This window comes from Hevea brasiliensis, chromosome 13 (assembly GCF_030052815.1).
Source record: "Hevea brasiliensis isolate MT/VB/25A 57/8 chromosome 13, ASM3005281v1, whole genome shotgun sequence".
NCBI lineage: Eukaryota > Viridiplantae > Streptophyta > Magnoliopsida > Malpighiales > Euphorbiaceae > Hevea > Hevea brasiliensis.
In genome coordinates this window covers 78,938,754-78,965,124 of record NC_079505.1, presented here as the reverse complement: position 1 = coordinate 78,965,124, position 26,371 = coordinate 78,938,754, and the positions used below count along the sequence as shown (strand labels likewise).

General features: G+C 36.2%; 1 protein-coding gene across 6 annotated transcripts in view; it reads right to left on the bottom strand.

Moving 5' to 3' along the window:
- Positions 1 to 19,441: 19,441 nt before the first annotated feature.
- The window catches only part of LOC110660726 (protein PHYLLO, chloroplastic), a 28,441-nt gene continuing 21,511 nt past the window's right edge, over positions 19,442 to 26,371 (bottom strand). For 5 of the 6 annotated variants that reach the window (XM_058132339.1, XM_058132341.1, XM_058132343.1 and 2 more), the window contains 7 exons: positions 24,096 to 24,557; positions 22,125 to 22,424; positions 21,888 to 22,045; positions 21,669 to 21,776; positions 20,314 to 20,609; positions 19,974 to 20,174; positions 19,442 to 19,756 (listed from right to left, as the gene is read on the bottom strand). In XM_058132339.1, the coding sequence (XP_057988322.1) occupies positions 20,158 to 20,174; positions 20,314 to 20,609; positions 21,669 to 21,776; positions 21,888 to 22,045; positions 22,125 to 22,424; positions 24,096 to 24,557 (1,341 nt within the window). In that variant the 3' untranslated portion in view covers positions 19,442 to 19,756; positions 19,974 to 20,157. The remainder of the gene's footprint in view (positions 19,757 to 19,973; positions 20,175 to 20,313; positions 20,610 to 21,668; positions 21,777 to 21,887; positions 22,046 to 22,124; positions 22,425 to 24,095; positions 24,558 to 26,371) is intronic. The other variant, XM_058132340.1, reaches the window with a different exon arrangement.

The window sequence follows — 26,371 nt, the reverse complement described above, 5'->3', positions numbered from 1 at the left end:
CGAGCAAAGCATGGTTTGGGAGGAGTGATGGGTTGAGCGTGGGTATTATTGAGGGTAGGAGTTGGACTGCTGCTAGATGCGCCTTGAGTAAACACTTGGAGATTGTAATTCCAAGGTACTGCATGGGTGTTGGTGACTAAGAGTTGAGGCGAGGTTCGGATGATTGTTATTGGTGGTGTTGGTGTTGGTGTGTTGGAGCAGAAAAGATTAATCTTGGGTTGGGGGTAGAGGCATCTCGGCCGAACCTAGCTGTGTTTACTTCGCTTTCTATCTTCGACATCCGCTGACATCTCAAAGTTTTGAGTGATAACATTCTTTGGACTTTCTGCCGAAATTCATCACAGTTTTGCAGCTCATGGTCAGCCGCTCCTTCGTGGTAAGGGCATCCTGTATCACTTTCCGACTCGGACGTCTGAGGGCATAAATATCCCTCTCTTACTGCCATAGCAAAAATCTCCTCGAAATGAGGAATTAGTTGATCTACCTCCATAATCGACCTTTCGTCCGAAGGCTTTATCATATTCACGTCATTGCCTGTACCATGATTGGGCAATGGGTTTGAAGTGACGTTGAGAAGAGAGCCATTTTCCTCAATTTTTAACCACCCATTTCTGATTAGGGCCTGTACTCTTCCCCGGAGAGCTCCACAGTTGTCGGTTGAGTGCCCCAGTGCCCCGCCATGATATTCACATCGGGCATTGGCGTCATACCACCTAGGATATGGTAGCTAAATTGGGTCAAGGGGGATAGGCACTATTTGATTTATACCGAGTAGGTATCGGTATATTTCACTGAGTGGAAGGGGGAGAGGTGGATCAGGGTTCCTTTGTGGTCTCGGGTTAGTTTGGGGAGGAGATGGTCTTGATTGATTTGGTTAGGCTGGCGGTCTGGGGTTGTAAGCTGCTTGCGGTGGATATTGTAGGCGAGGGTGAGGATAATGTGGGAAAGGGGGTAGAATGTTTGTTATTATCGGGCCTTGAGTAGGAGGGTATGGCCAAAAGTTATTTTGAAGTAACGGCAGTTGGGCTTATCGGGTGATGGAGTGTACATCACCTTCTTTCTTTTTTCCAAAACTGGCGGTCTTCTTTGCAGAGTTCTCAGTCAACTCCTACAGTCTCCCTAACCTGAGGTTAGCTTCAATTCTTTCGCCAGCTTGAATGATGTCTGAAAAGCTGTTGGAGGTGTTTCCGATCATTAGATTGAAGTACGGAGCCTTCAATATCTCAATGAACAGAGAGCAGAGTTCATTGTTAGTAACTGGAGGCTATACCTCCGCTGCTTTCTCTCTCCATCTTTGGGCATACTCTTTAAAGCTTTCCCTCTCTCTTTGCACTAGATTTTAGAGGGGTCTCTCCTTGTAGGGGTAACATCACAGTTGAACTTGTATTATTTCAGGAAAGCATTAGCCAAATCTTTCCAGGAGCGTAGTTTGCTCCTATCCAGTTGTATGCACCATCGCAAAGCTGCCCTGGAGAGACTTTTGTGAAAGAAATGGACCAGAAGCCTGTCATCTTTAGTAAGGGCAGACATCTTGGCTATGTAAGTGGCCAGATAGATGCGGGGATCTAAATTTCCGGTATACTTGTCGAAGTCTGAAACTTTGAACTTGGGTGGTACCACCACATCTGGTAATAATCTCAGTAACAATACATCTACTGAGCCATACATATTCAGACCCTCTATTGCTCTTAATCTTTCCTCCAGAGCAGATAACTTCTCATTTTGTTTTGCCCTATTTCTTTCTCCTACTACATAAGCTATTCCCCCGGTTGGGAAATAAGGGGCAGGGTGAACTGGAGGGATTAGTATGGAAGGGTGCAACTCGGTATTTGAGACAACCAGATAATAAGGGAAAGGTAAGTCATTATTTAGGAGGGTTAGATTGACAGTGATTGTCAAATCTAGAACAGGAGTTTGAAAGGTGAAAGAGGTTGAAGCCTGATGAGAATCAACCATTGTAGGGAGTGGGGGAGGTAATGGCAAATTTGGTTCTGATGTAGGTCTATTTTGGGACATTTCCTTCATCAGTTTCATCAGTTCTGAGACTTGGTCTCTTAATTCTGAAACTTGTCGCTGTAGGTTCTGCACTTGTTCATGGTCTTCCATTATCTTCTTTGCTGGAGACCTTGTTAAGTACACTCGTCTTGGTTGAATTGCTTGCTCAGTCGGGTTTGCTTTGCTAGGAGCAATGTTGATTTCCTGTGGGAAGAATTGTTAAATTAGTTTTAAATTATATTAGAGTTGAAGATCTTAACTAGACAAAGGATACGGTGGCAGATAACTGCCAAAAATGGAGTCTGCAGAAGGATAATTGTGTCATCTTTATCATGACATTACTCGATAGTCCAACAGTGAATGACGGGATCATATGCGTGTCTATGATACTTGTCCATATGATGCATTCGTCTTTTCGCACAACCCTAACGAGGATAGTTCCTACAGGAGTTATACTATTCATTCATATTTTGCTAAACAATGGGCCAAAATGATTCATTAATCAAATAGTTCATACATAGCGTCCTTTACAATTGCCTAGGCTCAGGGAGACTCTTTAAAATACAATGACATCTTTTGAGGTACTCATAGAGTCTTTCTTCTTATCTGGCGGGGTTAAATGTCTTCAATGCATACTCAGATTTTGGCAGGAGCTCTTATTTCCCTTGTGCTATCATTCTTTTTAGCTGGTCAACATTTTCTCTCAACTCTTGATAAAGGGTTGCTTGCCTTTCTTTTTCTTTTCTTTCTTTAGCACACTCTTTCAAAATGTCATTGATAAGCTGTGCCTGCTCCTTTAGTTCAAGCTTCTTCTTTTTGCTCTCTTATTTATACTCTTCCATGAGTATCTCTTGGTATTCCATTTTCTCTTACAATTTTCCATTCCGAACTCCTGCCTCTCTCACTGCACCTTGAAGCAAGGTCTTTTCTTTCTCCCACTGTGTTTCTTGTTCTTCAAATTCTGCCTTTTCTGTCATCGCTTCTTCCCTGAGCCTTTTTACCTCCTTTTTCAGGATTTGCTGTCGGTCTTCCAACTACCTTATTCGTTCTTGTAGTTGCTGGTTCTCGGCATTCGAACTTTATAGAGAGCTGACCAACTTGGGGCTAACTTCTTCTGAAAGAACTTCCCGATGAGGTGTGCTCCCCTTAGGTTCTACTGGTTCAGAAACTAGATATCCCTGATCTCTGTTTGTTCTCCATCTAAGATAATCTTCTGTGGTGCTTGGCCCTTTAGGTGACCGTTCAATCATGGTGACCCTCTCCCAGGACTTGTGAAACGCTTTCAGTTATTCCTCTCCGTCAGGTTCATGATAGAAATGAGCTTGATAAAGCACTTTAACATTGGGCGCAAGCTGGGTTGAACCGAATTGCCTCATTACCAAAGCTGGGATGTAACTTGTGTATCCGATCAAAGGTACCAAATGATTGTCCCCTGTACTGAACAAAATAGGCTGACCCAAAATCCATAATTTCCTCAAGCAGTAGTTGTGACTGTTGAAGCTTAGAATCTGCTCTTGCCATTGTAGCTCATTCTTTGGACTTATTGCCAATCTAGCCATTTTTTCGATAAGCGACTGGTCGGGATACCAAGTTAACCCCTTAGTTTCTAAAGGGCAGATGTGGCTGAGGATCCAAAGATATAGCAATTGGGAGCAGCACTTGATGGTTCCCTTACCTTGTCGTCGGCAATAGGTTAGAGTCAAGAGAGTTTCTGCAAGGATTGCAGGTATTGAGTTTCTGTGACGCTGTGAGTTATAACTCCCAAAGGTCCGGGAAACAAGATTAAGCTGTAAATTCCTAAAGCTAGTATCAACGAAGCCTGTTCCCATTGCTTGTTTTGAATTTGCAGATCCAAATGCTTCTTTATGTACATCCAATACCACCTATGTGTGCTTCCCTTGACAGTTTCCTTTGCCTTTGCTTCCTCTGTAGAGATTCTGAGTCTATGCGCGAACCGTTTCTAAGTCTGTCTATGCTCAAGGTGTAGGTAGATCCGATTCTGCGTGACATAAGGGATTTCTAGTAGCGCTTGATATTCTTCTATAGTGGGAGTTGTATCAATGTCGTTAAAGGAGAACACCCCATACTTGGGATTCCAAGTTGATAACATGGCCTTTAACTCGAGAACTTGTACTTTGACTCGTGTTAAAGCTGCAATCCTCAAGACCGGTCATTCTAACTTCAGCCTTGCTTGGATCCAATGGAGGTAATAGGCCAATGTCTGCCCCTGTGCCATCAATCTGTGGGGACTCTGAACTATGAAGCTGTTTGGACCATTGTCTAGCACTCCGTTCCTGCCTTGGAACTCTTTTAGTTGACTGACTCGATGATGCCATATTAAAGTTTCCGTTTATCCTTTTATAGACTCCAATTTATAACGCCTGCGGAGAAAACTCATTAGCAGAATAAATTCAGGTAACTTTGAATTATACTGTTGGCATGGTGATATCTATACACCTATCAAAGTAGGAAGGTGTTTAGATCATCCTAACAGTATGATTCAAAATTACCCTCAAGTTATTTAAAAATTAAAAATACAAACAGAATAAGGTGAAAGCAAGTATGTCCCTTTTGTCCTAAGATAGGGAGAGTCCTAATATCGGGTAAGTCCTATCTAATTGGATAGTTCTATCTTACGAGGTAGTTCGCTATGGTTTCCAGCTACTATGATAGTTTAGCTTAAGGTCTAATTTTCTAAAGCCACAGGTTTTCAAATTGTCTCTATTGTAAACAGTAAAGCCCCATCCCACCACCATGATACTAACGGGAGAATTTTACAGGTATCACAGTAGATGGAACGAGTTCCAATCTGAGCAAAAGCCTTCACGGATACTAACGGTGTAAAACCCACGGGTACCGCTACATAACTCCCTCCTACTTCCTAAAAGGGTAAGAAAGCCCGAGTATAGGGCTGAAGTGTGTGAGGACATTGTGTAAGCAATCAGTGTGTAAAGAGACATATTTACCTCTTCCCTTTATGGGGGAAAGTTTTTTTTTAGACGAAAGTTGCTGTAATAAATAAGATAATCAAAATAAGCAAAAATGGTTAGAAAGAATAATAGTAATCAATATATCAAGATTTTTGAATTTTGTAAGTTAAATCCCCCTAATTACGGTTTTAATTTATATGAGCATAAAATTAAATCTATTTTTGGACCTCTAAACCAGGGTATGAAATTTTCCAGCGGAGTCGCCAAGCTGTCGTAAGGATTTTTGCGGTCGCCTGTACGAGTTCTCATCGAAGTAGGAAAAGTGAGGAGTCGTCACTTTAATTTTGACGGAAATTAAAGAAAACCATTTGTAAAAATAAGAAAACCACTTTGAAAACAGAGATTCTAGGTTCAGGGTCTGGATACGAGTGGGGAAGGTGTTAGGCACCCCACCTCGTCCCTCAACGAGGGTAAACAGATTTAGTGTTATGCTCTTCTTAAATTAAAATAGATAATTAGAGGGTTGAAATAGTGATGATGTTAATCCTTTGTGCGAATAAAAGGAATATTTTGGGTTGCCCAAGAACACGAGTTCATGAGATGGCCCTTTAGTGAATAGGTGTTGTGTAATGGGTCTTTGTCGGGGTTAATTCGGATATTAAGTTTGTGATTTTTTAGTTTGGATTAATGCTACGAGAAGTCGGGTAAGAACTCTCTCCCGATCTCTTGATGTATTAATTTAAGCGGGAGATGTTGGATAAGAACTCTCCTCCGATCTGCACGTATTTTATTAAGATTTTAGCCGAGAATTCGGGTAAGAACTCTCCCCCGATCTCGTAGTGTATTCTGTTTAAAATTTAAGCAGGAGATTTCGGATAAGTACTCTCCTCCGGATTTTGCATATTTTATTAAGATTTTTAGTCGAGAATTCGGGTAAGAACTCTCCCCCGATCTCTTAGTGTATTTAGTTCAGAAGTTAAGCAAGAGATTTCGGATAAGAACTCTCCTCTGATCTCCACATATTTTATTAAGATTTTTGGCCGAGAATTCGGGTAAGAACTCTTCCCCGATCTTGTAGTGTATTCTGCTTAAAATTTAAGCGGGAGATTTCGGATAAGAACTCTCCTCCGATCTCCGCATATTTTATTAAAATTTTAGAACCAGGATTAGGGTAAGAACTCTCCCCCGATCTCTTAGTGTTGAGAATCTTAATTGAGAACTCGGGTAAGAACTCTCCCCTAGTCTCTTAGTGTTGAGAATCCTAATTGAGAACTCGGGTAAGAACTCTCCCCTGAACTCTTAATATGTTTATTATAATGGAGCTTTGTAAGAACTTGGAACTAAGGATTTTGGTAAAGGGTCCTTCTTGACCCCTTTTGTGGGAATGAGGTACCGGGGACACAAGAGACCCGTGTACAATTTTTCCTAGCCTACAAGACCTTATAACTAGATAGTGGACGGAAAACTGAACTCCTTGTCGATCTTCTGCATGGTCGCTTTATCCAAACTCTTTGGTCCGATCTCTTTTAGTTGGTCGCTCAGGATCCGAGCTTATTTTGATTCCCGATCTATTATATCATCACTTGGGCTCGTTTCATGGCCCGAACTCTTAACTTATTTGTTTAACATAATTCTGTCCCCCATCCTATTCAGCCCTTTTGCTATGCCTATTTTCCTTTATCATTTTTTATTTATTCAGTCCCAAAACTCTTATTAAGATATTCTTACCTATGCTCTTTAGAGTATTCACAAGCCGCTGAGGACTCGAACATCTACTCTTGACGAAAATGAAAACTAAATGACAATAAATGGAATTTACAAATGAAATAAGAGAAGACACTGGAAATAACTATTGGCCTAAGTAATCTATCTTGAGATGTAGTGCGACTTGATATAAAAGAAATTTTAAAAGAAAGTTGGGGAAAAAAAAACGAGGATATTTGACAAAATAACGGTTTAGATGCTTACCTGTAGGAAGTTGAGGAGACAAATGAGTTAACTCTGGTATCCACAAGTCTTGCAGAGGTGAAAGTTGATGGCAGAAGGGCTCGAACTTGCTCGACATAATGGGAATAGGTCAGAACGAAGTTGAGCTTGGAGAGTAATGTACTGATATTAGGGCGGTGAGCATGAAACTGAACGAAAATGGCTTTACAGAGTAATGAACAGGCACTAAAAATAAAAATTTCAGGGTTCAGAGCTCCTTTGATGAAGATACTTAAGAAAATTGGTTTCTAAAGAAAAGCTCAGAATGGCAAAGTAGCAAGACTGAATCAAATTTCAGAGTCTTTCCACTATAATCACCATCAACTTTTTTGTCCGTCCCTTCTACAGTATTGCATGCAGGTATTTATAGGGAACGGGTGCCTATAATGAAGGGTCAGGATCTTGCCAGGGGGAGATGGAGGGTTAGATGCAAAAGGACATAATCTGATGTCTGAGAATTAAAGAGAATCAAAATGGAGGGCTGGGATCCCGCTCAGAATATCCGTCCTTTCTCCTATTAATCTAACGGCTTGGGATCTTGCCTTATAAATTATATCCAAATGTTGGGAATAAAAAGTGTCGAACCTGTCATCTGCTTTTTGATCGGAGGGCTCCGGATCCATCCTTACAGTTGTGATCAACGGTGGAGATCGAAATGTACAGGACTGCTTTAACTGTTTTAGCGTTTGGCGGTTAGGTGGGTGTCCTTACAGATGAGATGTGTGGTGGGGATCTGATCACGCTCGCGATGTCTTAACTAACTCGAATATGATGATGGAGAGAGTTAGTGGAACGTTCAGACCGGAAGTTACTTAACCCTTCTACGCTTTCTAATCTTTTTAGGTCGCCTTCTGTATTATCATGACCATGCGATTTTCCAATCTCTATCTCTTGCATCAGGTCCCCTCTTATTTCCCGATCTCCCATTCCTGATATTTCCTTTCTGTTTAACTTGCGTTGGTCAAAGCAATAATTCTCCAATTACCGATGCATCCGCTTCGGGTTCTGTATGCAATAAATGCCAAGGCCCTATATATATGCAGCAATAGAGAATCACCTTCACACTTCACTTTTCCTTATTCAGTTTATTTTCGATGTGCCACTTCTCCAATTCTAACTTTTCCTGTGATAATTCTGATTATGATGGCCCTTTTGATCTTTTTCTGATTGTTTCCTTTGCCCCTCACCTGAAAATTTGTGACCCTAGCGATCAGAGAGCTATGAGAACGTCACCTAATGATGGTGAGGAAATCGGACTAATTTACCAATCAAGACCGAAAGCGATAGCCGTGCCGATCTCGAATCAGTCTATCGATATAATCTATAGACTGATCTCAGATGAGAGGACTGCTAATTTCAATCTTAATGTCGGTGACCGCCTCTTTAAGTTCATTTGGCTCCCAACCATATCGGGTGTCCCAACTGCAGCTCAGTTCTGGTCAATGACATCAATGATGACTCCGCTCAATATCATGAGAGTCATAGTCACCCCATCTGAGCTGCACATCTATCCAACATTTGTGACTGGCTTTCTGATCAAATACATCTTTTGATTCAGCCACAAGACTAGGCTTTGACATAGGCCAGCATCCGGAGTAGTCCTAAACTAGGTAGAATGTAGTGCTGATCTTTAGAGATTACCCAAATGATGTAATCCGATCTTTAGAGATCGCCCCAATGATGTAATCTGATCTTTTGAGATCGCCCAAATGATGTAATCCGATCTTTTAGAAATGAAAAAAAATTTTATTTAAATGTTTTTGTTTTATTATTGCATTAGTTATTTTGTGTATCCAATCTGATCTCTAAACGAATCGCCATTAGCCGATCTGTGGTTTTGGAAGTTTGTTCAATCTGAAGACCTTGGCTAACCGATCGCATTTATTCGATTTTTATTATGTTTCTAGAACCTTCTTGCGACGTGTCAAGGAAGCAGCCGGTTCCACTAACCGATGCGTCGCTTGGGACTTAGCAAGCATTTAATGCTCAGACGGGTATAAATAGGGGAGAGGTGAGTCAGTTGTTTCCTAATGTCATTTTTAGAACTTCCCTAACAATCTCAGCATTTTCTCTCATTTTCTCAAGTTTTCAGGCACCGATTACACTCTAGTAAGGGTTTTGATTCTTTTCTCGATTAATTTCTTTTTGTTTTTCCGAAAATGAGCGGTGCCGAGGGTCAGAAAGCTGCTAGCCCGCCTTCCATCCATATCTCATGGATGTCGGACGAAGTTGAGGTGGTCAAGCCGAGTGGACGACCTGAACCTTCTGCTACCTCTGTCCCAGCCCACGGTCGGGTGACCCAATCTAAACAGGCCTCTACTTTAGGGAAAGAAAATCTTCCGTGGATGAGTTCCCGTCGGTCCTTCAAGAAACCAATCTACAGTCCATTAGTCAAGAGTACAACCTTCGGATCGACTCTTTCAAGCTTATTCGATGCCATGGCGATCTCCGAGCCGATCATTTCTTTGAAGAAAATGACATGATCATGGTGTATGAGGAGCAATTGAAGGTCAGACTTGGGTTTCCTTGGACGATTTCTTTAAGGCCATTCTGAAGCTTCATCATGTAAGCATAGCCCAAGTACACCTGAACTCATGGCGGATCCTAGTGGCTTTTAGAGGGTTATGCCGAGCTAAAAAGCTCGAGCCTACAGCAAAGGTTTTTGTTGAGTTGCATAGGCTCACGCATCGAAAGGACGACAAGTACTGGTTCTTCTAAGCCAAGCCGCACTGTGGGCTTTTTACCGACCTCCCATCTTCGCTGAAGAATTAGAAGAACCGATTCTTTATATTAAGGAGCAAGATTCCGAACCGTTTCGAGGGTTTCCCACACAGTTGGCAATACTTGGTCTCTTTGGTTCCAAAGAAGATCGCCCTAAATAGAGACGAGGACGACATGGTAAAGGAATTGAAGGATCAGGCGGCCGCTCACAAGTATTCTTGTCTGGATGCTGTTATGGCCGAACTGAAGTGGTGGTTAATACAGATGATTGCCAATGAAGATTATAAACTGCAGCTTTCTGACCTTGGACTTGGGATTGGTATAACCTGAATCTTTATCCTCCTAATTTAGGTGATCTCACTAACTTATTTTGTGTGCAGGTATGGCTGGAGGTGAAGGCACGAAGGAAAGCCACAAGCGAAAGAGAGAGGTCACCAGGAAGATGCGGGAAATAAAGATTTCTGTGGTATCCCAGACGCCAGGGCGAGATTCGGCGGGAGTGCCAGGCTCTTCGTCCCGACCTTCGGGACAGCCGACCCCAAAAGTAGAGATTGCTCCTTGCCCTCCTCGACGTGAAGAAATGCCACCTCTAACTGTTTCTTCAAGTGCGGAGGGAGGGTCTTCCCAACCTACTGTGAGGACCTTTTCTTGTGGCGTACAGGTCCTCATTCACTCTCTCGAGAAGAACCACTCAATTCGGGGGAATCTAGGCTTAGCCAAAGTTTTGGGTGCCACCATATGCCTCCAGGATGACCGGAACAGGCTGACCCCTGATAGTATTGATAATCTCCTAGCTCAGACTATGAGCTTGAGCATAGAGAGCCTGGTGAATCAACACATAATCAGAGAAAAGGCTCATCTCTTGAGGCAGGAAATTCTGAAGGCGGTCCAGGACACTGTTTCCGCCCAATCCCAACTTTCATCTGCTCAGGACTATATCACTGAGATTGAGGATCGGATGAAATCTTACGAGGATAGGATAGTCGAACTGGAGCTTGAACTAGAAGAAGCTCGGGCCCTCCAAACTGCCGATGTCACTCGTCTTACCGAAGAGATCAGAGTGAAAGAAGAAGAGGCCGTGATGAGAGAAGCTGGTGCTTATGTGAATGCACATGGTGATCTTCTGGCCGAGCTCGAACGGCATTATCCTAAGGAAGACTTCTCCTAGATGGTGGATCTTGCTCCTAGAGATGAAGAGGGGAGCGAGGAGGAGCCCGAGAGAGAGAGAGAAAATGAGAGAAATGATGATGTACCTGGAGAGCAGGCTGGGGGAGACCCTCCAGCCGAATAACTTGTAAATTTTTACTTTGAAATGAATTGAAGTCCTCTTTTTTTTTACGTTCAATTTTTTTGATGAGATCGGAAAGCATCCAAATTGTCTGAGTACTTAATTGATTGAATGTTGTTAAACATTAAACTTGAAAGCGACTATTAATCAGAGTATAAGAGATCGAAAAAATATTACATGTGAACATGAGATCGGACTAAGTCATGATCAAATGCCGGGCGAGACCTTAAAATATTAGAATTACAAGGGTTTGACAGTGACTTGAACTTTTAAGATCAGAACTATTATTAGACCGGATAGAAACCTTAACTTTATTTTGGGAGAATATCTGGGGCATTCAAGCGAGAAGCCCGATCACAACATTAGTCAAGTGAAGCTTTGCGATGTTCGCACACAGAGAGATCAGAAGATATCAGTAGGCAAGATTGGATGGTTCGAAGACCCAATATTGATTCGAACCCATCTGATAAGAGATCGGAAAACAATTAACTTGAGCATGAGATCGGTTTGTTCCTGAGATGAGTGATCGGTAAATTGGGAAAAGCTACTTCGTGATCAGGACATCGGTAGATAACGGATAATAAAGTTTCGATTTTAGAAGACCCTTATCTTCGGAGGTCGGCCAAAATATGGTTTCTACAATTGTTAAAGCAAAAGCAACATATAATAAAATATTTTGTGTCATATGCATGCATTAAGGAATATTGATTGACATCCACGGGGTTGGTTGGGTGGAAAATAAGCATGCAACGTCATCACGACAATATATGTCAAAGCTCCATAAGGAAAAATCATCATTTTATATTGTATTGAAGATGGTTTGTGAACCATAATCATCATTCTCTTTGAAAATCTACTCAATTATTAGAAGATAAAAGTACTTTTCTAAGTCTCACCTTTGGAGTTGGATGCATTTGCAGAAGTTTCTTTGTCCTTAACATGTGCAGTATTTTTGTGTGAAACGTTAGATACCATTTAGCATGGATTTATTCTCCAAAAATCCCCTCAATATAGATATCGTGATACACTTTGCTACTTTTCCCCCCCTGTGGATCCTGATCTTTGCTTGTAGACTATGACATCCATGGTAATTTGATTTTATTGTGAATGAGTTTGACATTCATAGTCGTTTTGAATCCAAACTCTTGCTAGACTAGTGGCTGTGTACAGTGGCAGATCTAGGGTCAATTATTTAAATTGGCCTCTCATTAATTTAAGTATTAAACCCTCTTTTCTAAATAGCAAATGTATTTTTATTAATAGAAAACTAATTGATTCCTATATATTACACAAATTATTGTATACTCATATTGTAATTTTATCTTTACTCATAAAATGTATGAATCTTATTTTCCTAAATTTAAAATTCAATTGCTTTTATATAGATATTAAATGTATCATTTTTTAGTGTATCAAATATATTATAAAATTTGCTTTTATATTGACCCCGAAAATTTTTTTTTTAAAATCCGCCACTGATTATATACATATAATATAAGCATAATGAGTATAGTTGGCAATTCGTGTATGATACTTGAATATGATAATGTTATTAAAATGCTTAATTCTAAGACAGATACATTTATGACACAATATTGGCTCATTCTTTGAGACTTAAAAACGTGCTTTGAAAACCTAGCCAGCAAACCATCCTAGTACATACACAACTTGAGATATGATGAAAAACCCAGAAATTGAGATACATACAACACCAAAAAGACAAACTGAAGCACCATAGATATGCAAGATCAAGACAATAATCACATGACAAGAAGATACGAAACTACAAAAATCCTGAGAAACAAGGAAACCCAGCGAATCAGTTCAGGTAGTAGCAACCAAAGCTGCCAACAGATGCTGAGGAGTCAACACAACCAGCTAAAGAGATAGGAGACTCGCGTAACGCTCGACCATAAAAGTGCAGATTCGAAAACACAACAGCGGCTCAATGATGAAGGACCTTCAATAAAATCTGTTGTCTTATTAAATTAAGCGAATAAATTCGATTAAATCATCATTTTTAACGTGTCATAAATGGACTTATTTATTATCTAAATATATTTATGCTAAATCTAAACTTCAATTTCATACCATGTCATATATACACCGATCTTTGTTGAAATTGCTAGCTCTAATAACTATTTTAAGAACTGAGTACTTTGGATCCGAGTTTTTTTTTTCCTGACTTTCTTTATTAATGTAATTGGTGGGTAAGAAAAATATTTGCTTTTTAGCTTAATTTTTTTTAATAATATTTAAGAACGTACTTGTGTTGGCATTTCTTTCAGAAATTGAAAATTTTCTATAAATCATTTCTTAGCTTCTTGCAAATGAGCTAGTTAGGCAATCTTCAAGAATGACGAATTGCATATTTTGTATTAATTTTTCATAATAAGAAAACCTGCATATTTCCGCCCTTTCTCCAAATTCTTCGGAATTAATTAAAAATTCCACTCACGCATCATTATTCACTAATGATCACTAGCTGCTAATAGTTGTTACTGTTTCAAGTCAAGCAGCCGCCATAACTCACTCAGGTTTAATTTGGAAATTAAATAAATGAGTTATTTTTTCATAAGCAAATAAGAGTTGATGTTCGAATTGGAGACTTCACAAACATAAAGATGACTATAATATTACAGAACTATAACTATAGATAATAATGAAACTCGTCAATCTAGTAGTTATATCATGGAATTTTATATTTAAGAATTCATGCAATTAATTAAAGACTTTTTTGATAAATAAATATTGAAGATGGCATTATATATACTAAATAAATAATATTATCTACTTGATGATGTATAATTACAGGAAATTTATGATGAAGAAACAATCCCTTTCTGTAAAATATCACTTCAAATATTACAAAGTTCACACCCCAATTAATAAGACAGTATAACCCTAGTTAATTAAGGTCCCTATAGCTGCGAGCGGCCGTGGGTAATAAAAAATTTTTGTCTAAACTTAATTTATCTTAAATTCAAAATACATATCTTAAATTCATGATAAATCAAGTTTAGATAAAATTTTTCAATGATAATATACATTAATTCCAATAATAAATGTTAAATAAGAAGATTAAGGAAATGAAAAACCCTAAATTCAGGCAGTCCTGAAACAAACAGAAAGGATAAATGGTACTAGACAGAAAGCAAAGCAAAGCCAAGGAATCCAAGCCAAAGCAGGTGGAAGCAACTCGCCCACCAGAACAAAAAGGGCCAGGAATATGGAGGCAACACCAAGATGCTGAGCAACAATTGATGCTCCTGGATACATGTCGCTTAGCAAGATTCCGTTCCATGTGGCTGCGAGTCCAACAGACAGGAGTAGCAGGATTAAGCTTGCAAATGGGGAAGTGAGGTCTCCGTTATAGAGTGATATGAGGGCAGTCACCAATGGAACTGTGAGAACAAGAATATGCTTTCCTAGATCCTGCTTTTGAAAAAGTTTATTTATGGAACATGGAATCCGATGAGAATGGTTTTGGTTTGAGTTGGGAGCATGATGATAAGTTAATTCTAGTTCAGGGTTTGATGAGTTTTGGCGTCTGAAGCTTGGGTTTCTAGGATCATTAACGACAGCTGTAGATGGCGATGTTGGGGAGGTGGTGGACGGTGGGCACTCAATATCAATGGTGGTTGATAATTCATAAGAAGTTGGAGATGAATTCTGATCATTCGGTTTGGTGATGAAAGAGTGAAAGGGGATAATTGTGCTATTCGCGTTTCCATCATTCTCTTCCATGGCCATCAATTATGGAAAAGAAACACAGTAACAACGATTATTACAACTCTAGCAAACTATTTTTAACTACTAAGGTCTGGAGCTGAGCTCAAAACAGAAAAATAAATAGGGAAATGCTTGCTTTTAAAGCATGGTGCCCTGCAAAAAGGCCGTTGATTGTACTAGGTACCATCAACAATTATAATTAAAAAATGTGAAGAGTCTTTTATACCCTCTTATCATTTTATTTGCATACATTCTTTTATGAAAATTATTTAAAGGACAATAGTGTAAAAGTACTTATTTATTTAGTATAAAATTACATAATTATATCACGAATTGATCCATTATAATATAGCATTACTTAGATGAATTGTTAAAATTTAATCCAACTGTGAAATATATAAAATATAAACAAAGTGAACTAAAATTTTAAAAAAAAATTAAAAAAAAATTTAATTTTAATATACGAAATTGAACTAAAAATATTTTTAATTGTAAATATTAAAAAAGAAGTGAGCAACTAAAAGCACGTGTTTGATTAGGCTCACGTATGCAAATGATACGTTGCTGCCGCAAATTAGAAAATGGATTCTAGAAGCATAATTAATTAATTTTATTTAGTTACGATTATAACTAACCACTTGCAACAAAGTTGGAGCAACTGAGGATAAATCTAAGAGAAATTATGGGATGTGATTGATGTGTCCTTTATCCAAACACTTACGTAAAGCTGGAAGTTTCTATGGCAACGATTTTGATAGAACACCAATCCTTATATCTTATGTGCTCTAAATCTAATACCTTGACTGAAAACAAAAATACAAAATCGGAAAGGGAACATGACGACGTGAGGAATGACGTTATGTGCTTGTGTAATAAAACTTTCAAAAAAAAATAATAAATAAAAGAAAAAAAAAAAAGAGAAAAATAAACACACGAAAATGGAGAAGTCAACTAGCATTTCTCGATGATAAAATGATAATAACATTTGAATATGAATTGTTATTAGAAAGGTAGCTGTGTTTTGGCATTAGACAAAACCTATTAGGATCAATTGAATCAATCATTTTTCAATTAAAGTGATTATTTTATTTCAATCATTTAATTTTAATTTATTAAAATAAAATTATTTAATTTTAATTTTATTTCAAAAAAAAATCCTTTTAAAATGAAATAACAAGTTTCAAAGTTAAAATTAATAAAATCACCTTTTTACTCTCCTCTTCAAAAAAAAAATAAAAAATACTATTTTGCACTTTTTTATTTTTATAATTAAATTAATTAATAGTTATTTATAAAATTACCCAAATGTCTCCACATACACCTCATTTTGCATGCATTTTTATAAGGGCAATGTTGACGTAAAAAAAACATAATAAAACAAGGAAAACAAATTCCAGAAAATCAAATAAATATTAGTTACATCTTATAGAATTTATGGATTTCGTCAACCATTTCCATAGGCTAACCAACCTAGACAGTCCAAATTTCACAAATATAGATCCATCGGCCAATAAAAATCAAACACCAATATAATTATCTCTTTTGAAAAAAAAATAAAGAGAATAGCAATACATTGGATTTCCATTGAATTTCATCAGTGAACGTCAAGAAGAAATTCATAAAAATATCATTTGAAATTTGAAACTGTGATACAAACACCACGATCTGTTAATGTAAAACTCAAAATCAAGACATCAAAAATCAAAAAAATTAAAATATTATCTGATAATACTTGAAAGTTTGAGCCTATTCTTTTTTTTTTCTTATTCTTCGATTGCTTTAGTTCTGATTGCAATGGATTACAAATTCGATTTACCGCAAGAGGGAAATGATTTTATATTATGAACTAGAGACTTTATTGTATATGAACAAGAATTGCAAAGAAGAAGTTTGGAGAAAGAAGAAGAATCACAATAGATAAAGAAAGAGAGTTACAAAAAGATGGGTCACATTTATATCTATTCTAACATCTTCAATTGCTTTCCAAGAATTTGTTATATTTATAGCTAAATCTCTCTCTTTTCCTTGGTGTTATTTCTTTCTTCTTCTTTAATAAGCACTGTTCCATCAAATTGGTCATTAACCTCTATTCTTATTTCACACAATTTCATTAACTCTTCCTTCAGCTCCCACATCCTCTTCAAAAAAAAAAAAAAAAACTTCTCACATCCTCAGGTCTATATCATTTTAAGAGGTAAATATAGGATGAAGAGGAGCAGGGGCAGAGCTAAGAAATTGATCAGCGGGGTCAAAAAAATTTTATTTTGCTCAATTTAGAGAAAAAAAATATTATATACAATAATAAACTATCTATTTTGAGAGAAAGCAATATAATAATGCATATAAATTTTCAATATATAAAAATAATTGAGTAGAATAATTTTTTTAAAAAAATTAGTAGAATAATAATTAATCTATTAAATATAAAATAAAAAATACTTAAACAATATAAGATTAAATTAAATTATTTTGTTTATTTGCCAGCCTTCCTTCTTGAAGAAAAATTAACGAATACCAATTTGTCAATTGATTGTAGAATTAAATAAATAAAGTTTATTTATAATTAAAATAAACTTGAATAATTAATTCTGGATTATTCAATAGAATAATAGAATATAAATAATAAAATAAAAAATAAAATTTACCTTATGAAATTAAGTTTGTGCACTTAGTTTTGTTAACACATAAACCAAAAAGAAAAAAAAAATAAAGCCAATTAGTAGAGAATGAGAAAAAATAAATAAATAAAAATGAGAAAGGGAAAAAGATTGTGTTTATGTGAATATGAGGAGAATAGATGAAGTTATAATGGAAGAGTTAGTTAAAAAGAAAAAAGGAAAAAAAAAAAAAAAAGATTGTTGCGTTAAGAGTTCTAGTACATAAATTTTGATTTTTTTAGGTTTTGTTATTTATTTTAAAATATTTAAATAATAGGAGTGCATAATGAAGTTTTTAACAAATCTAAATTTATTAAAACTTTATATATATATATATATATATATATATATATGAAATAAAAATATATAAGAAATTTTTATTTTTTAAAACCCACTCAACGAAGGGCAAAACCGCCCTTGAAGGGGAGGGGGAGAAGGTTTTGAAGAAGAGAGCTGGGAAGGAGAGGGACTCGATAGAAAAATAAAAAAGAAGTAAAATAATATTTTTAATTTTTTTAAGAGAAAAAGGTAAAAAGATAATTTTAATTATTTTTAATATTCTACTACTGTAAATTAAATTAAAGTGACTTATTATAAAATAAAATTATAATTTAAATATTTTATTTTAATAAATTAAAATTAAATAACTAAAATAAAATAATTACGTAAGTTAAGAGACAGTCAGCACACGCTACCTAATTTACCATTTAGTTTGACCAAAATAATTAGAAGGCCTATGTTTTGCTAATTAGGAGTTCATGTAAGTGAGCTTATAGCTTGTATGCATTTTTTTTTCTAATGAAATTCTCACTCCATAATAATAATAATAATAATAATAATAATTGTGCGCACCTTCATCGGCTTAAGACAGATTTGGAGACATTAAAAGTAGCTTATATTTAGGCACATTATAGTACCTAGAAGCCAGAATTAATATAACACCTGTTTAAAATTTTGCAAACCCTCAGTCTCAGAAATGCGTGACGGCCCCACGTCTGGCTCTATATATTGAGAGCTGCTGCCTGCCCTAACGTGCCCGTATATTCTTATTTTTCTTCTTCTTATTATTTTTTAAATAAAGTCTAACTGAAATTCAAACTTAAGATTTCTAATTTAAAAACGAATTAAAATTCATTGGCAAATATACATTTATAAATTCATAACAGATCTGTTATTTAAAATTTGGCAGTAACTACTAGTAACATTTCTAATTGAGAAAGAAACTGGAATACATCAGCTATGGGAAAGTGACATGAAAGAAAATTATATTTATTCTATCTATTTATTATTTACTTATAATTTTTTAAAAATAGAAATGAGAAAGTGAACTTGTAAATCAATTAAAACATTTTTAAATTTTTAACTAATTTTAATTATTTACGAAATAAATAATTAATTAATTAATATAGATACTATTTCTTATTGAAATATAAAATCCTATTAAATAATATAATATAAAATAGAATAAATAAAATCCTAGTAAAGAGTTTTTGCGTAAAAAATATATAATGTTTTCTATTAATTTTTCTATTTTATTATATGAAAACTTTAACAATATATTTAATTATTAGACACTTATTAATTTATTCTTCAATTTTATAAGGAATCTTAAACCTATAAAAAGCTAAAGCCAAGCAAAAAAATATAAAAAATAATATTAACTTTATATTATCAAAAAATTATTCCACCCCGCATTATTAGAAAATATAATCAAGGTTTTATGTGAAACTCTAGTCACCTCAACTCCAATGCATGTTTTGACTTCCAAGTGACCAATATTAAACGAATAAACACGTCATATAAAAATAGTACTACATGCTTTTACCATCCTGGTATTTAAAATTCCCAGGTGCTTTTGATTCTATTCTCGGAAATTTCAATGTCGTTAAAAATATTGTTAAATCCTATATAATACCAGTTTTGACCTCCATGGTAAATTTTAAATCTTATTCCCAGGTAAACAATGCCAACTCGCAAGATTATTAAACTCGCAGACATCACTCACATCCTCGTTACTAAACTTGGATGTATAATGTAATTTGTTGCTTTCATAGGACATCTATTAACGGTAAACTTTTCACAGTAAAAAATATATCGACTTCCTTTCGAATAAATCATTTACAAGAAAATAATGCAGTTAAATTTTCACTCAATCATACTTGATTTTTCTATTTCTCTTGAAATGAAACTTTTTAAAAGTTAAAAAGCATCGACTTCTCCCATTCCAAACATGAAAATTGGCCAAAAGAAAATCAATTAAATTGAATTTTTGTAAAATTCTAGTCCCCAGATTGTGAATTAATTTGAATAACACATCTGGCACCTACCTCAAGATAAGAACCCCGGTCAGAGCTGTTCCAGGGCAGTTCTCAGCATAAAATACCGCATTGGACCTTCAATGGATTTCACCTCAGCATTCAGAATTTGCTTCAGTGAACACGCCATTCCTGAGCAAAAGAAGAAATTAGAGAAGTGTAATATAATAATCCACAGGCAAACCTTATAGCACAAAACAAAAATCACTTTGAAGATAAACATAGAAACAGAAACACATCAGAGACAGGAAAAAGACTAAATCAAATCGCGGGTGTCCATGATGGAAAACAGTCAATGAAGTCTGCATAAGTGGGAATGGAAAGACAAAAAAACATTGTTTTGATTTACGTTTCTCTCTATCGTAGCAGCTACAAAGCCTTCAAGTTCCCCTCCTCTCTGTGTTTCAGCCGTGATTTCAGCCAAAAAAGTGATTCACATAGAACAAAAAATTGCAGTTACCAATGCCACTCTTCCTCTGCCAGAGCTCCTTTTTCCAGCTGGACTTCATAATCATATGGATCAGCATTCCCTATCAGATTGGATTGTCAACTGCAAACACCAATTACAAAGCTCATTTGTTTGCAGAATTCTTCAACTCATAAAACAATATGATAAAAGCTCAGTCACGAACTCAAGAAGGGCTTAAACATGAAGGAACATGAATTGCATCTCAGCCATCATCTATTACCAGTAGTGGATTGGTGCATCTTTTCACTGTACTCCAGAGTGGAAAACTTTCTTAGCTTGGTCAGAAATTGTCTCAATTTCCAGATAACAGCAAGAGGATTCTCCAAATGTACAGCATGCCCACAGTTAGGAACCTCAACTATCTCAGGAAAATTGTTTCCAATTTCATTTCTGCCCTTTCTAAATTGGCTAATTTCATAGCACATCTTTTGGGAAATTACCCGGAACTTCTTATCTTTCTCCCCAACAATGAGCAGAAGGGGAATATTGCATTGCTTCAAGTCTTCCCACAATGGCCTGTCATGCAAGTATATCAGATTTAAATAATAGAAATTACTGAAATTGACTCAAAATACACAGCTGAACTCCACAAGTTCAACCAATAACTAATGTCTGTTAGAAAATGTCAGTTATAGTTTCAGAGTTTCTAATATCCAAGTACAACTAACTGATTTTCACAATACCAACTACCAAGTGATCTTACCAAATTAAGTTCAATCTTCCAGTGGTTTGGGAAAAAGAAAAAAAAAAAAAATCTTCCAATGGGTTATCTTATGTTAACGAGGTTCAATGTAGTCGCAAGGGACAAAGGAAGAAGTAAACCACATATCTTCCAAGCATCAACATGTAATTCCAAATTATATTTCTACACAACCATGAGAAGTTCCCCTAATTGATCCAAAGAAGTTTACAGCCTGCGTACTATCTCCCACCCTCCAATAACACAGCAAATACCAAAACTATGTCCCATAACAATGAGCTGAACTATTTACTGATAACAATATACAGTAGTCAGCTAGCAAACCTTTAGAAATTGATTGATAGCTGACAACACAAGTCACGATGGTTAAAATAAGGCAAGTAAAAAATAAATGAACATGAAGTTTTGATTAATGTAACACTTCACAATATGCTTTATGGTTAAAATACTACAAGATTTTTTTTTTTCCAAAAAAAAGGCACCATACCCTTCAAATTTGAATTGAATAAATTTTCTAGAACTTGAAAAATTGGATCCAAACCACTTGAAAAAAAATAGATAGCCCAAATTCCATTTAGTAATTGGGCTTTGGCTATTTAAGTTGCTTTCTTTTTCCCATTGATATGGGATTCTTTGAGCAAGGGTGTTACAGGGACAGTTGGCATAAAAGACATTGGGAAATTGGCTTGAAAAGAGGGGCTGAATCTATGAATCTGATATGCATTGAGGCCAGTTATTTCCATGATGCTCATTTGATTACACAAAGTCTTTATTCTTTCATCTCATGACAATAGAACACAAGTAAAAAGTTTCAAAAGGAACCTCAAACCTTGCATTGCATGGAAAGGAAAACTGAAAATTCAAGCCTGACTTACATTTGTCTACCAACACTCAGGTCAGAGAGAACCTTCGCAAGGCTGTAAACATCATCATGCAACATGCGTCTGCCAACTAATTCCTTAAAACAGGGATGGCTTCTCAAGCTGTTACATGGAGAACCTTTATCAAGATGATAATCAATGCAACCAGAGAGTTCTTGAGCATAAGGAAAGCTCAAAAGATAACAATTCAAATATGGAAAATAAAAAAAATACCTGTTCCAAAGTTCTCCAGCGTACCAGGAATCTAAAAAGAGTTCCAGGCCATAGTCCATGAGTAAGCGTGATCTAGAAAAATCTTTAGCCCAACGAATTCTTCTAGCCATCCCATCCTTCAATCCAGGGCTACCAGATATTATAACAGCTCCACTGATCTGCATAATTAAATTGTGCTTCTGTTAAATAAACATAAATACTAAACTCAAATTGAAATGTCAATTGCAACCAATGTACCTTATCACCATGTCTCAGTGCCATGTGCAGTGCAATCCTTGCACCCATTGAATATCCAACAAGGGCAACCTTTCCAGGAGTTATGTCTTGAATCAAGTTATAAAATAAATGTGCAACTATCTCAACTGACAATGTCGCTTCCTGTTTGGCATCTTTACAACCACAATTTTTCATCCTTGATCTCCCATGGCCAGGAAGATCAATTGAAATACATCTTGCAGATCCTGAGATGGCTTTCATGATAGAGATCCAGTCTTCACCAGTTCCGAGAAAACCATGAAGAAATATAACAACATTGTCCTACATGGAAAAATTATGATGAAGTCAGAAACTGAATAGAGTCACAATTGAAGGTGTTGTACTAATCTGCATGTCCAAGGCCCAGTAATTAGCAACCAGTCCTCAATTGGCAAAACAACTCAACTCAACTCAACTCAACTAAGCCTTTATCCCAAAAATTTGGGGTCGGCTATATGGATTCGCTTTTTCCACTCTGAACGATTTTGGGTTAAATCCTCAGAAATGTGTAATGCTTCTAAGTCATGCTGTACTACTCTCCTCCAAGTCAATTTAGGTCTACCCCTTTTTTTCTTTCTATCCTCTAGCCTAATGTGCTCTACTTGTCTAACTGGAGCCTCCGTATGTCTACGCTTCACATGACCAAACCACCTCAATCTCCCTTCTCTCAACTTATCTTCAATTGGCACCACTCCTACCTTTTCTCTAATACTTTCATTACGGACTTTATCTAGTCTAGTATGGCCACTCATCCACCTTAACATTCTCATCTCTGCAACTCTTATCTTAGATGCATACGACTCTTTCAGTGCCCAACACTCACTACCATATAGCATAGACGGTCGTATGGCTGTACGGTAAAATTTTCCTTTTAATTTATTGGGAATCTTACGATCACATAAAACTCCCGTGGCACGTCTCCACTTCAACCATCCGGCTTTAATCCTATGACTAACATCCTCCTCACATCCCCCATCTACTTGAAGGACTGAGCCTAGATATTTAAAGTGATTACTTTGGGACAGTGCCACTCCATTCAAACTAACTCCTTCCCTATCACCAGTTTGGCATTCACTGAACTTGCAATGCATGTATTCTGTCTTCGTTCTACTTAACTTAAAACCCTTTGACTCTAGAGTACTTCTCCAAAGTTCTAGCTTCCTATTGACTCCTTCTCGTGTCTCATCTATCAGAACAATATCATCCGCAAACATCATGCACCAAGGAATACTCTCTTGTATATGTTTCGTCAGTTCATCTAAAACTAATGTAAAAAGGTAAGGGCTTATGGCTGATCCTTGGTGTAATCCAATTGAGATCGGAAAATCTCTTGTGTCCCCTCCCACTGTGCGCACAATAGTAGTTGCTCCTTCATACATATCTTTCAATACTTGTATGTACCTAATAGATACCCTCTTTTGTTCTAACGCATTCCATAAGACCTCTCTTGGAACACTAACATAAGCCTTCTCCAAATCAATAAAAACCATGTGTAGATCTTTCTTCCCATCTCTATATTTCTCCATCAAGCTTCCAACCTCAATTGGCAAAACAAACGGAATAGAAATTTTCAACTGACAATTTACTACCACACATATTTACCTCAACATTGAAGATAACCTAACATTTAGTTTAAGAATTACATTGATAGTGTGTTGTTTTTACTCACTAAACCAATTAAACTAATCAAACTAAAAATTTTAATCTTGCATTAGAAAAATTACAGAAAACCTCTTCAAGCTATTGGTGCATTTTTGCAAACAGGAAGAAAATGGTTAAGCATAAAGATAATCAATTAGATAATAATACAAATGATACCCCTCGTATATGTTAAGTGATTGCATGTCAAAAGAATTTATAAGCATCTCAGTATGTTAAAAGCAACCAAGGGGAGTCATAGGAGAAACAGGAAAGAAAAAGTAAGGAAACAATGCACGGAACTTCTGTACTTACATTGTTCGTTTCTCCAACCTCTTGCACTTTGATGGAGCCAGAGAAATCCTTTGAATTCACAGCCAAATGGTAAGTACGAACTTGATCCCCAGTAAAAGTTCTGTGAATAACACTCTGGTTGATTTGAAACCCCTGCAAGAGTTGAATGGCACCAGCAATAGATGCTCCCATAAAGCCACTACATGGATCGCGATGAATCCCCAGAGTTTTAGTTGTTATGTCTTGTTTAAGCCATTGATAAGTTCCAAGACCATGGGCTACAGATGGCCTCAATTTATAGTTCATAACTCTGCAAATATCTGCATTCTGCAGCTCTAGGTAATAGGAGAACTGAATATAGGTTAACAAACTTAGGCCACTTTCAAATGCAGCACTGACAACGGCCATCTTACCCTGCTGGTGGGCCCACTGCGCAATTAATGCTGCTCTCTCAAACCCACCAACAACACTTGGTTTGATAACCTGACAGGACCAATAAAAAAAAAAAAAAAATTTAAACCAAAAGCCAAGGCAGTATCAAAAGGGAAAGCTACTTATTAGTGATTATATATTTTTTTATAGGGTAAAAAAAAACTGAGAATTACTCCGTGAGAAGAATTTGTAATCTTTCCTGCAAATGAATATTTTTAGTGATTATATATATATTTTTTATAAGGTAAAAAAAAAACTCACTGAGAATTACTCTTGTGAGAAGAATTTGCAATCTTTCCTGCAAATGACTGTTTTTAGTTCTTTCTTTTATTTGTAAGATGTATTCATGGTTATGGTTCCCTATATGAAAATGTCATTGTTTTGCAAAGGACGCATGAATATCATGATGGTGATGACAGCAGATAGGTGATGATGAGGATCATGACATAGAAAAAGATGAACATAAAACAGTCTAAGAACCGGCAACACTCTAGCAGCGAACTTGCTTTTAGAAGTACTCACCCAGTAATAAATTGACTTGACTCATAACACGCAGGTCAACGTGTATTTGAATGGGGTCAATTGACCTCACTCAAACTGAGAAAAACAAAAATTAGAATTCAGGTGTCATGAAAGTGTTTAGGGATATTTTCAAAATTGAACCCACTGAAATTACCAAAAAAAAAAATGATAGTACTTTGAGTTAAAAGAGGTAAAAGGGATTCAAATTTAGATTTTGCAACCTTATATGGTAAACTTAAAACCTGATCTTTTAAATCTTTCCTTTTTTTTTTCCACTCACACACACACACACACACACACACACACACACACACAACACGTGAGAGAGAGAATTTGAGAGTAAAATCTCTGCGGGAAATTTATTGATTAAAATATGAATATGAAATACATAATTTTGGGAGCATTTATAGAGTTTTAGACTCCCTATCCCAATAGGGAAATAGCTCTACTAAATAAGAACTTAAACTAAATCCGAATACATTCGGAAGATAAAGATAAAGTAGGAAATTAACTAGTCCTAGCCTAAGTAGGAAACATGATTGTGTCCTAAATAGAATAGAAAAAGTCTCAAAATTAATTCTGGAACAATTACTGCTGTTGTAGCTTGCTAAACAGGGAGTCCAAGTTGATCTAGGACTGCTGGAGCTTAAAAGTAATTAAAAAAAACGTAGCTCCACTTACTGCCCACCCAAACTTGCCTTAAATTTGTTGTTTTTCCCCGTTTTCACTCTAGAATGCTTCCTTTGTTTTTTTCTTTGAACCTTCTCCCATTTTCCAATAAAATTATCACTAATACATTCCATATCAAAAAGGTATGCAATCTAGTAATTTTTTTATTGTTGTGATTTTATGAGATTTATTATTCTCATTCAAAAATTCGTCCCATATTTTGATAGAGATTAAATGGTATATTTTGTTATGATGCCATAATAAGTTAAAATTCAGATAACACAATCTTAAATTGATCATCTCAAACGTCTAGTTCATGGTAACCTAACTACTAACGTGGAATGTTAGCCAATCACTACCACACAAATCAAGGGGACAAAACCCAATTAAATATAAGACCCATCTAATGCACTGTTCAATTACCAATGAATGAAGGACGTGCATCAAGTGGGATCCATAACAAATAATTTAATATAAAACAATGAAAGAAAAACAAAGAGTAATAAGTTTCATAACTAACTTAAACAGTAGTTATAGCTGCATATGGCATGTTAGCATTTATACATGCATCAATACAACTAGTAAGATACCCAACTGTTTAACATTACACCATTTAAGATCTTATTCAACTTCAGGAGTTGTTCCGATGACTAGAAGGTATATTCATAGTTCAA